Raw genomic sequence first — 12,801 nt, forward strand, 5'->3', positions numbered from 1 at the left:
ATTGGCCTTTTGGAGAGAGAATTTGGCTGAAATTGAAGGCCATGTGTGTTTAAAAAGCCTCCAAGGTGCCAAAACAGTGGAACCGCTCCCCTGCCCCCCACGTTACCCCATTTTGGAACTACACCCCTCATGGAATGTAATAAGGGGTGCAGTGAGAATTTACACCCCACAGGTGTCTGACAGATTTTTGGAATAGTGGTTTGGGAAAATAAAAAGTTAAATTTTTCATTCATTTGCACAGCCCACTGTTCCAAAGATCTGTCAAACACCAGTGCGTTGTAAATGCTCGCTGCACCCCTTATTACATTCCATGAGGGGTGTAGTTTCCAAAATGGGGTCACGTCAGGGGGGGGGTGTCCACTGTTTTGGTAGCATGGGGGCTTTGTAAATTCACATGGCCCCCGACTTCCATTCCAACCAAATTCTCTCACCAAAAGCTCCTTCTCTTCTGAGCATTGTAGTTTGCCGCAGAGCACTTTACATCCACACATGGGATATTTCCATACTCAGAAGAGATGGGGTTACAAATTATGGGGGTCATTTTCTCCTATTACCCCTTGTAAAAATTGTGAATTTGGGGGAAAACGTGGGGGGGAAAAAATTTCACTTACACATCCAAATTTAACGAAAAGTCGTCAAACACCTGTGGGGTGTTAAGACTCACTGTACCCCTTGTTACATGCCTTGAGGGGTGTAGTTTCCAAAATAGTATGCCATGTCTTTTTTTTGTTTTTGCTGTTATGGAACCATAGGGGCTTCCTAAATGCGACATGCCCCCTAAAAACCATTTCAGCAAAATTCACTCTCCAAAATCCCATTGCTGCTTCTGGGCCCTCTAGTGGACCCACAGAGCATTTTACGTTCACATGTGAGATATTTAATTACTCAAGAGAAATTGTGTTACACATTTTTGGGGGCATTTTCTCCTTTTACCCCTTGGGTCTACAACAACATGTTAGTGTAAAAAATTTATGTTTTGAATTTTCTCCTTCACTTTGCTGCTATTCCTGTGAAACACCTAAAGGGTTAACAAACATTCTGAATATCATTTTGTATACTTTGAGGGGTGCAGTTTTTATAACGGGGGTCATTTATGGGGTATTTATAATATGAAGACCCCTCAAATCCACTTCAAAACTGAACTGGTCACTGAAAAATTCTGATTTTGAAAATGTTGTTAAAAATTGGAAAATTGCTGCCGAACTTTGAAGCCCTCTGATGTCTTCCAAAAGTAAAAACATGTCAACTTTATGATGCAAACATAAAGTAGACATATTGTATATGTGAATCAATATATAATTTATTTGGAATGTTTATTTTCCTCACAAGCAGAGAGCTTCAAAGTTAGAAAAATGCAAAATTTTTGAATTTTTCACCAAGAAATGATGCAAGTATCGACGAAAATTTACCACTATGATAAAGTAGAATATGTCACGAAAAAACAATCTGGGAATCAAATTTATAAGTAAAAGTATCCTAGCGTTTTTAATGCTTAACCTGTTCAGGACCCAAGACGTATGCATACGTCTTTGGACCCTGGTACTTAAGGACCCAGGACGTATGCATCCGTTCTGAGTCATTCCGGTCTCCGCCGCTCGCCGGGCGGAGATCAAAACGGCATGCCTGCTGAAATCGTTCAGCAGGCATCCAGGGCAAACGCCGAGGGGGGCCATGAAATCACAACTGCGATCTGCGGCGATACCGGGCTGATCGGGTCTCTGGGACCTGACCGCCCGGTAATTTTGCATGATCCCGGTTGTCACAGACAGCCAGGACCATGCTGAAGTATAGGAGCGAGGTGGCAAGCCTGCCACCTCCTCCTATCCCCTGCGATTCCTCGGTTAGCTAACCGACCAATCGCAGGGGGGGGGGGGGGCGTTAACTTCCTCCCGCCCTGCCCGGCCCCTGGAAGTCTGGAGAGAACGGGAGGAAGACCAGAGGATGCGGCGGGGGACGGGGGAGTGCTGGGGCCCGGCCCCGGTACTTACCTCGTCCCTGTAGACCCGGATCCCGGCGGCGGTGGAGTGGATCTTCGGCGGCAGCGTGGGACCTTTGCAGCAGTCCAGACCGCCGTAAAGCAATCTGGACTGCTCCATCTGGTCCCCTTACACTACAACTCCCAGCATGCCCAGACAGCCCTTGGTGTCTGGGCATGCTGGGAGTTGTAGTTTTGCAACATCTGGAGGTCCACAGTTTGGAGACCACTGTACCATTCCAGATGTTGCAAAACTACACATCCTCAGCATGCCCTTACTGTCCAGGCATGCTGGGAGTTGTAGTTCTGTAACATCTGGCCCTTCAGATGTTGCAGAACTACAACTCCCAGCATGCCTAGACAGTTTTGGCATACTGGGAGTTGTAGTTTTGCAACATCTGGAAGGGCACATATTGGGAACCACTGTATTAGTGATCTGCAAACTGTAGTCCTCCAGATGTTGCAAAACTACAACTCCAAGCATGCTGGGAGTTGTAGTTTGGCAACATCTGGCTCTAAAGATGTTGCCAAACTACTACTTCCAGCATGCCTGAGAGTGTTTGGAGCTGTGGTTTTGCAACAACTGGAGGCACACTGGTTGGGAAACATGGTCTGTTTCCTAACTCAGTGATTCCCAACCCGTGTGCCTCCAGCTGTTGCAAAACTATAACTACCAGCATGCACTGATAGACTGTGCATGCTGGGAGTTGTAGTTTCGCAACAGCTGGAGCCCCCCCCCCCCCCCCCCCCCCCGTGAATGTAGGGTACATTCACATGGGCAGGGGGGTTACAGTAAGTATCAGGCTGCAAGTTTGCGGTGCAGCAAATTTTGCGCGGCAGCTCAAACTCGCAGTGGGAAACTTGCTGTACTCCCCCGCCCGTGTGACTGTACCCTAAAAACACTACACTACACTAACACAAAATAAAATAAAAAGTAAAAAACACTACATATACACGTACCCCTACACAGCCCCCCTCCCCTCCCAATAAAAATGAAAAACGTCTGGTACGCCACTGTTTCCAAAATGGAGCCTCCAGCTGTTGCAAAACAACAACTCCCAGTATTGCCGGACAGCCGTTGACTGTCCAAGCATGCTGGGAGTTTTGCAACAGCTGGCGGCACCCTGTTTGGGAACCACTGGTGTAGAATACTTTCACTGAAGAACACCCTTTATATTAAAATTTAACTTTTATTCTCTGCTATTAAAATTATTCAAAGAAAAAAGCCCCGTGCATATATAATCAATTATGATACTCAAGATAAAAGTAACATATCTCCATCAAGTGTACAAGAAGCGTGTGGAGCCCCCAGTCCAACATGAATAAAACAATGGACTGGTAGGATCCCAACACACAATTTCCGACTACACACCAAGAAAATTTCAAATGCACACACAAATAATAATTGCTATTTGAAAAAAAAAAAAAAAAGGAGCCTCCATCTGATCATCATAGACGCGGGGTCTCGTGAGTGCTCCATTGTGGGAGCGTCTGTTTATCTTTAATTGCACTGAGCACATCTAATATATGTTTTGGGTATTGTCCCAGATGATGCTTAAGTTTCAATCTGTCATTTTGCATTAATATACTGTATTTGTCCGGTGTCTCTCCTGAGGATCCCCGATAATAGCAGGGTGAAACGCGTAGAGAGTTGTTTTTTTTTCAAATAGCAATTATTATTTGTGTGTGCATTTGAAATTTTCTTGGTGTGTAGCCGGAAATTGTGTGTTGGGATCCTACCAGTCCATTGTTTTATTCATGTTGGACTGGGGGCTCCACACGCTTCTTGTACACTTGATGGAGATATGTTACTTTTATCTTGAGTATCATAATTGATTATATATGCACGGGGCTTTTTTCTTTGAATAATTTTAATAGCAGAGAATAAAAGTTAAATTTTAATATAAAGGGTGTTCTTCAGTGAAAATATTATTTTGCACTTCTTTAAGTTACTATTATATATATTATATTTTTCTTTCTGTGATTACTGGTGTAGAGTACCCCTATGTCCACCCCTATGCAAGTCCCTAATTCAGGCCTCAAATGCGCATGGCGCTCTCTCACTTCAGAGCCCTGTCGTATTTCAAGGCAACAGTTTAGGGCCACATATGGGGTATCGCCGTACTCGGGAGAAATTGCCTAACAAATTTTGGGGGGCTTTTTCTCCTTTCACCCCTTATGAAAAGGTGAAGTTGGGGTCTACACCAGGATGTTAGTGTAAAAAAATTAATTTTTTACACTAACCTGCTGGTGTTGCCCTATACTTTTCATTTTGACAAGAGGTAAAAGGGAAAAAAGTCCCACAAAATTTGTAATGCAATTTCTCCCGACTACGGAGATACCCCATATGTGGTCGCAAAGTGCTCTAGGGGCATACAACAAGGCCCAGAAGGGAGAGTGCACCATGTACATTTGAGGTGATTTGCACAGGGGTGGCTGATTGTTACAGCGGTTTTGACAAACGCAAAAAAAAAAAAAAAAAACACATGTGACCCCATTTCGGAAACTACACCCCTCACGGAATGTATACTGAGGGGTGCAGTGAGAATTTACACCCCACTTGTGTCTGACAGATCTATGGAACAGTGGGCTGTGCAAATTAAACATTTTGTACAGCCCACTGTTCCAAAGATCTGACAGACAACAGTGGGGGGTAAATGCTCACTGTTTTTTTTTTTACGTTTGCAAAAGTCGTGAAACCCCTGTGGGGTATTAAGGCTCACTTAATTCCTTGTTACGTTCCTCAAGGGGTCTAGTTTCCAAAATGGTATGCCATGTGTTTTTTTTTTTTTTTTTGCTGTCCTGGCACCATAGGGGCTTCCTAAATGCGACATGCCCCCGAGCAAAATTTGCTCTCAAAAAGCCAAATATGACTCCTTCTCTTCTGAGCATTGTAGTTTGCCCGTAGTGCACTTCAGGTCAACTTATGGGGTACCTCCATACTCAAAAGAGATGGGGTTACAAATTTTGGGGGGTATTTTCTGCTATTAAACCTTGCACAAATGTGAAATTTGGGGGGAAACACACATTTTAGTGAAAACAAATTATTTTTTTTACATATGCAAACGTCGTGAAACACCTGTGGGGTATTAAGGCTCACTTAATTCCTTGTTATGTTCCTCAAGGGGTCTAGTTTCCAAAATGGTATGCCATGGGGTTTTGCTGTTCTGGCACCATAGGGGCTTCCTAAATGCAACATGCCCCCCAAAAACCATTTCAGAAAAACGTACTCTCCAAAATCCCCTTGTCGCTCCTTCCCTTCTGAGCCCTCTACTGCGCCCTCCGAACACTTTACATAGACATATGAAGTATGTGCTTACTCGAGAAAAATTGGGCTACAAAAATATGTATACATTTTCTCCTTTTACCCCTTGTAAAAATTCAAAAATTGGGTCTACAAGAACATGCGAGTGTAAAAAATGAAGATTGTGAATTTTCTCCTTCACTTTGCTGCTATTCCTGTGAAACACCTAAAGGGTTAAAACGCTGACTGAATGTCATTTTGAATACTTTGGGGGGTGCAGTTTTTATAATGGGGTAATTTCTGGGGTATTTCTGAGATGAAGACCCTTCAAATCCACTTCAAACCTGAACTGGTCCCTGAAAAATAGTGAGTTTGAAAATTTTGTGAAAAATTGGAAAATTGCTGCTAAACTTTGAAGCTCTCTGATGTCTTCCAAAAGTAAAAACATGTCAATTTTATGATGCCAACATAAAGTAGACATATTGTATATGTGAATAAAAAAAAATATTTTGAATATCCATTTTCCTTACAAGCAGAGAGCTTCAAAGTTAGAAAAATGAAAAATGTTCAAATTTTTCATCAAATGTTGGGATTTTTCACCAAGAAAGGATGCAAGTTACCACAAAATTTTACCACTATGTTAAAGTAGAATATGTCACAAAAAAACAATCTCGGAATCAGAATGATAACTAAAAGCATTCCAGAGTTATTAATGTTTAAAGTGACGGTGGTCAGATGTTCAAAAAATGGCCGGGTCCTAAGGTGTAAAATGGCTGGGTCCTTAACCCCTTAACGACGCAGGACGTATATTTACGTCCTGCGCCGGCTCCCGCGATATGAAGCGGGATCGCGCCGCGATCCCGCATCATATCGCGTCGGTCCCGGCGCTAATCAACGGCCGGGACCCGCGGCTAATACCACACATCGCCGATCGCGGCGATGTGCGGTATTAACCCTTTAGAAGCGGCGGTCAAAGCTGACTGCCGCTTCTAAAGTGAAAGTGAAAGTGACCCGGCTGCTCAGTCGGGCTGTTCGGGACCGCCGCGGTGAAATCGCGGCGTCCCGAACAGCTGATCGGACACCGGGAGGGCTCTTACCTGCCTCCCCGGTGTCCGATCGACGAATGACTGCTCCGTGCCTGAGATCCAGGCAGGAGCACTCAAGCGCCGATAATGCTGATCACAGGCGTGTTTATGCACGCCAGTGATCAGCATTAGAGATCAGTGTGTGCAGTGTTATAGGTCCCTATGGGACCTATAACACTGCAAAAAAAATGTAAAAAAAAAGTGTTAATAAAGGTCATTTAACCCCTTCCCTAATAAAAGTTTGAATCACCCCCCTTTTCCCATAAAAAAAATAAAACAGTGTAAAAAAAATAATAAATAAACATATGTGGTATCGCCGCGTGCGTAAATGTCCGAACTATAAAAATATATCATTAATTAAGCCATACGGTCAATGGCGTACGCGCAAAAAAATTCCAAAGTCCAAAAAAGCGTATTTTGGTCACTTTTTATATCATTAAAAAATGAATAAAAAGTGATCAAAAAGTCCGATCAAAACAAAATTCATACCGATAAAAACTTCAGATCACGGCGCAAAAAATGAGTCCTCATACCACCCCATACATGGAAAAATAAAAAAGTTATAGGGGTCGGAAGATGACATTTTTAAACGTATAAATTTTCCTGCATGTAGTTATGATTTTTTCCAGAAGTGCGACAAAATCAAACCTATATAAGTAGGGTATCATTTTAACCATATGGACCTACAGAATAAAGATAAGGTGTAATTTTTACCGAAATATGCACTGCGTAGAAACGAAAGCCCCCAAAAGTTACAAAATGGCTTTTTTTTTTATTTTGTCGCACAATGATTTTTTTTTCCGTTTCGCCGTGCATTTTTGGGTAAAATGACTAATGTCACTGCAAAGTAGAATTGGCGACGCAAAAAATAAGCCATAATATGGATTTTTAGGTGGAAAATTGAAAGGGTTATGATTTTTAAAAGGTAAGGAGGAAAAAACGAAAGTGCAAAAACGGAAAAACCCTGAGTCCTTAAGGGGTTAAGGGGTTAAAGGGGTACTCCAGTGAAACCCTTATTTCTTTTAAATCAACTGGTGCCAGAAAGTTAGACATATTTGTAAATTACTTCTATTAAAAAATCTTAATCCTTCCAGTACTTATTAGCTGCTGAATTCTACAGAGGAAATTCCTTTCTTTTTGGAACACTGATGACATCACGAGCACAGTGCTCTCTGCTGACATCTCTGTCCATTTTAGCAACCGTGCATAGCAGATGTATGCTAAAGGCAACATGGTGGCTCAGGGGTTAGCACTGCTTCCTTGCAGTGCTGGGGCCTTGGGTTCAAATCCCACTAAGGACAACAATAAATAAAGAGTTGTTATTATTATTATAATGACATCAGCAAAGAGAACTATGCTCGTGATGTCATCAGTGAGAATTCCAAAAAGAAAAGAATTTCCTCTGTAGTATTCAGCAGCTAATAAGTACAGGAAGGATTAAGATTTTTCAATAGAAGTAATTTACAAATCTGTTTAACTTTCTGGCCTCAGTTGATTTAAAAGAAAAAAGGTTTTCACCCGAGTACCCCTTTAAAGATGTGCAAAAAATGCTCTGGTCCTTAAGGCCAAAATGAACTCGGTCCTTAAAGGGGTACTCCGGCGCTTAGACATCTTATCCCCTATCCAAAGGATAGGGGATTAGATGCCTGATCACGGGGGTCCCACCGCTGGGGACCCCAGTGATCTTGCACACCGCGCCCCAATAAAATCAGTCCCCGGAGCGAACACGGGGCCGGAGCGTTGTGACGTCAAGGCCCCGCTCTGGCCCCGTGATCGACAGTAATCAGAACAGGCTCCTGGGACTGATTTTAACGGGGTGTGGCATGCAAGATCATGGGGGTCCCCAGCGGCAGGACCCTCGTGATCAGGCATCTTATCCCCTATCCTTTGGATAGGGGATAAGATGTCTAAGCGCCGGAGTACCCCTTTAAGGAAGCTCCTCTGTACAATGTGTACTTTTTCCTGCTCTAACCCAAAATGTTTTTACATTCTTAGATTACATTATTTTTTTCTCTTTGCATTTATACTTATCCACAGAATTCACCATATTGTGATAAACAAGTATATACCAAAGGGATATCTCCCAGTAGGCCAGTGCAATCTGCTCTTCCTGCTCCGATGAGATAGGCATGGGGATTAGCATCAGGTGTTGTTGGAGTGGGCTTTGTAGTTGTTGGAAAAGGCTTTACAGTTGTTGGAGAAAGTTTTGCAGTTGTCTGAAAAGGTTTTGCAGTTGTTTGTTGTGGTGGTAGGGTTGTTGTGGCTGAATCTGTAAAAACAAAGTATACATTTCTAATATTGGAAAAGATAAGTACTTTAAAGGTCACGCCTATCTTCACAACCATTGTTTTTATTTGCCCCAGTGCATCTACAATGAAAAATGGAAACTTTTAAAATAGTTTTCATAAAACAGTCTATTGTGTTGTGTTTATAGCCTCTATGTAGACCTGTATGTCTGTGGTAACATACTATAAAGAAATCCTGTGTAGTCTGATCCTGCGGCCATACCCTTTTCCATCTGTCCCGATTTTCTTTCTGCCCAAGAATTAGGAGACAGATGCAAAGCAGAATGACTGCAGAATCAGACCACACAGAGTTTGTAGTCTGTTACCATGGGGATATATATATTGGCATAGAAACTGAAGACACAAAAAGAAAGGACATTTTTGTTTTAAGACTATTTACAAAGAGGGTTTGTTTAAATGCATTAGAAACAATTTGGCTGCTAATGTGAAGAAAACTTTTAAATTCTGTGATGATAAAAGGGTGAGTAGTTTTTTAGATTATAATAATATTAGTTGAGTACCCAGAACTGTCCAGTTTTCCTACCAAAACCTTGTGGGAAAGAAAAAGCAATGATGATACCCTTGTTCTCATATCCCGTCCTCATATCCCCACCTCATATGCCGACCTCATTTCCAGTCCTCATATCCCAACCTCATATATCACCCTTATATCCCGTCCTCATATCCCAATCTCATATCCAGTCCTCATTGCCAGTCCTCACATCTCGCCCTTATATACTGACCTGATATCCTGTCCTCATATCACATCCTTTGGACAAATTGTTCTCTTTACCTGCCGGACATTCAGCAGGATGTTTAAAAGTCCCGGGCAATCTTTGCAGTCTAAGAGTAACATAATCAGTAGATGTACCTGTCTCATAGACTTGCATTGCACATGGGGGTGAGTGCGGTTGATTTAACTCTAGTTTATTTTTGAATGACATATAAGTAATGTGTACCAAGTTTCGTCAAAATATCTCCAGCCATTAGGAAGCTATGCTGGAACCAGGATACATGTTATGGATACTAGATTTCTATACCTAAATACGTAAGACAAAAACCAGATAAGGGGGCACTACCTGGTGCTGTTACCTAGGAAGATATAGGTTTTGAGAAAGCAGATGTGCTGCTTACTTACATAGTACTGAGCTCAGGGCTCAAAAAAATAATCTAGCATATATATATATATATATATATATATATATATATATAAGGTTGAGGGTTAAAAATCTGTATCCAGCAGCTGTCTGTACCCAGACCACTCACATTGAAAGGCCACGTCTCATGTAGAAGATGATCCTGAGGGATACATAGAGAAAAATGGGAGGAATTCGCTGGCTTGGCGCTACAAATGTTATCTCGGACACCAGATAAAATAAAAAATGGATAAATGCTTTATACCAACAACGTGTTTAGAGAGAAATTGGGTACATGCAGAATGCTTACAAACAATAAGCTTATATATTTTATTAACCACTAGTGTTGAGCGGCATAGGCCATATTCGAATTCGCGAATATTCGCGAATATATGGACGAATATTCGTCATATTCGCGAATATTCGCATAGTCGCAATATTCTCGTTTTATTTTCGCATATGCGAATATTCGAATGTGTGCGAAAATTAACATATGCGACAAATTGCATATACAAAAAGTACCATATGCGAAAATTCGCATATGCGAAAATTAGCATATGCAAATTTTCGCACACACGAAAATTCGCACACCAGTCTCACACAGTAGTATTAGAGCCTTCTAACACCACATAAGCTGGAAGCACAGAGGGATGATCACTGTTATGTGTACTGTGAGTGAAAAAAACAAAACAAAAAAACGAATATTCGTAATTACGAATATATAGCGCTATATTCGCGAATATTCGGGAATTCGCGAATATGCGATATTCGCGAATAAAATTCGAATTGCGAATATTCGCGAGCAACACTATTAACCACGAGGATCCTGGCAGGAGCGCTACCGGTATGATACTGTTGCAACTGTTCACCATGCCTTGATTGTATCAATTGAAGGCTGATCACTAATGTCTAACCAATACCTTGTGTGCTACCTGTTGTAAAGCAGCTAAAAAGTGTTTAGGCTGGATGTACTATTACAGTGTATCCAATGGATTGCTATATATATATTTCACATATATCGTATGCATTGCTAAATATTTTTATATACCTTTTTCTTCTTGATGTTTTTGTTAAATGTTGCTGTTTATGTGTGTGGTGAGGGTGTAATGAGGGCAGATGGAATTACCCTAGGGGCAGATGGCATTAACCCCTTATATTCTCGACACCAGGGCATGGTTTATCCTCTTCACCACCCGAAGGTATACCGCTGGATCCTGGGCTAGGCACGGGGGCAAAAATGACTCTGATGCCAAGTTACGGAACAACGGCAACTTTACTGAGTCAGACAGATGTAACAGTCTATACAGCTTAGCTAAGCCCAAGGAGGTGACCAGTGACTTCAGAGACCACAGGGCTTTTGAGAACTTGTAGTGGACTTAGACAATTTGATGCAGGGCCACGCTGACTTGACACAGGTTGACTAAGACTAACTTGGCTGAGACTGACTTTACCCCGTTTGTAGCTTACCAGGTTTTGACTTGGACCTGGGGGGTAGTGGACTTGTGGATCCGTGGCTGTGTGGTAGACTTTGGCCTCCTCTGGACTCCAGACACACACCTAAGACTTGACCTTGCTGCACTCAGCTAAGCAGGAACTAAGAGAGTGAGCTAGCTCCACCCAGGGCTTATATGGGGGACACTCTGAAGGGGTCCCATAGGTCACCCTGTAAGTCACATGGTCACTGGTACCTTCCCTGGTTACAATCACATGACAACAACACTTAAAGGTACATAACATTATTTGAACATTACACCATATAACATAGACACTTAGGGGAATGTACATAGGAGACAGGTGAAGGGGGCCCAGGGGTCACAGAATGGAGTCTGCCGGACAGGGCAGCTAGGGTACAGGGGTGCAACTCCTGTACTGGGCTACCACATTTACATGCCGTTTTTATAAATCAACATCATAGTAAAGACATCTTGAGGTGACTCTCATCTGGCGGATTTGGTACTATGATCATGCAGCCGGTATCGCTCCCGCCAGGTTCCTCGTGGTTAGTATATTTTATAAACTTATTGTTTGCAAGCACTCTGTGTGGACCTGAGGAAGAGAGAAGTTTCTCCTGAAAGGAGTTATCTGAATAAAGCATTTAGCTATTTTTTATTTTATCTGGTGTCTGTGATAACCTTCATAGTGCAAAGCCAGCGAGCGCCTCTGTGTGTAAAACCATTTACAATTATGTATTTCTGAGGATTATCATCTCTTTGAGATTTCTGGAGCTCCAACCTCTTTGGAGTTAGTAATGAATTTTTCCCTCTTGTTATAGTCAATTGTCATCCACTTCAAAGGGGTTTTTACCTTGCTTTTGGTTCAGTATACTGGTTCAGTATAGTACCTAGGAATAATGGGCAGCAATTCATATGCTTTACAGCAGCTACATGCACGTCAAGACAGAAGTCTGAAGTTGATTATTATTAAAGTAATTGCAAAAGTGACAAACATTAAACTTACTATCTTGTTTTAGTGTGTTTTCCAGAAGGAATAACATTGTTATAAAACCTATGGAAGCACAGAAGAGCAACACTATTAGCACAATAAGGGTCACTTCCAGGTTGCTGAAAGTTCTCTGATTTCCCATTTTCCAGGAATGTCACCGTGCAGCAAGTTCACAGTCTACAAAGGAAAGAAGGAGAAAATCCAACATTAACATTAATGGATTGTGCAGAATAAATACAATTACAGATTTGTCACTAAGACCATTATTTACTGCTTGTGCTGCCCTAGGCACTCCGATTGAATACACCACATTAGGCTATGTTCACGCAGCAGAATGTCTGTGCAGAATTCCACTTTAATATTCCGCACGGACATTCCGCTTCAGTAGAGGCCCATTAATTTCAATGGGATTCTGCTGTACTGTGCACACGGCAGAATTTAAGCGGAAGTCCTGATTCTGGCATCCACAAAAACATTGAATGAAGGAAATGCATTGCCATCTATGAGACGCCGCATTTCCAAGCGCCGGCATGTTCTGCCAACATTATGCTGTCTATGGAATGTCTGCATGGAAATTTTCCATGCAGACATCCCACCATGTGGCCATAGCCTGGGGGGGATTCCATGAGAGAAG

At 42.1% G+C, this 12,801-nt stretch overlaps 1 protein-coding gene across 12 annotated transcripts in view; it reads right to left on the minus strand.

Annotated features, from left to right (window-relative positions):
* LOC130282117 (neutral ceramidase-like) overlaps nt 1–12,801 on the minus strand; it is a 348,583-nt gene that overhangs the window by 54,901 nt on the left and 280,881 nt on the right. For 10 of the 12 annotated variants that reach the window (XM_056530030.1, XM_056530023.1, XM_056530032.1 and 7 more), the window contains 2 exons: nt 12,183–12,344; nt 8,374–8,573 (listed from right to left, as the gene is read on the minus strand). In XM_056530030.1, coding sequence (XP_056386005.1) covers nt 8,374–8,573; nt 12,183–12,309 — 327 coding nt within the window. In that variant the 5' untranslated portion in view covers nt 12,310–12,344. Of the gene's footprint in view, nt 1–8,373; nt 8,574–9,332; nt 9,433–12,182; nt 12,345–12,801 lie in introns of those variants that run through there. The other 2 variants (XM_056530033.1, XM_056530034.1) reach the window with 2 other exon arrangements.

Source organism: Hyla sarda, chromosome 7 (genome assembly GCF_029499605.1).
Source record: "Hyla sarda isolate aHylSar1 chromosome 7, aHylSar1.hap1, whole genome shotgun sequence".
NCBI classification, from domain to species: Eukaryota; Metazoa; Chordata; class Amphibia; order Anura; family Hylidae; genus Hyla; species Hyla sarda.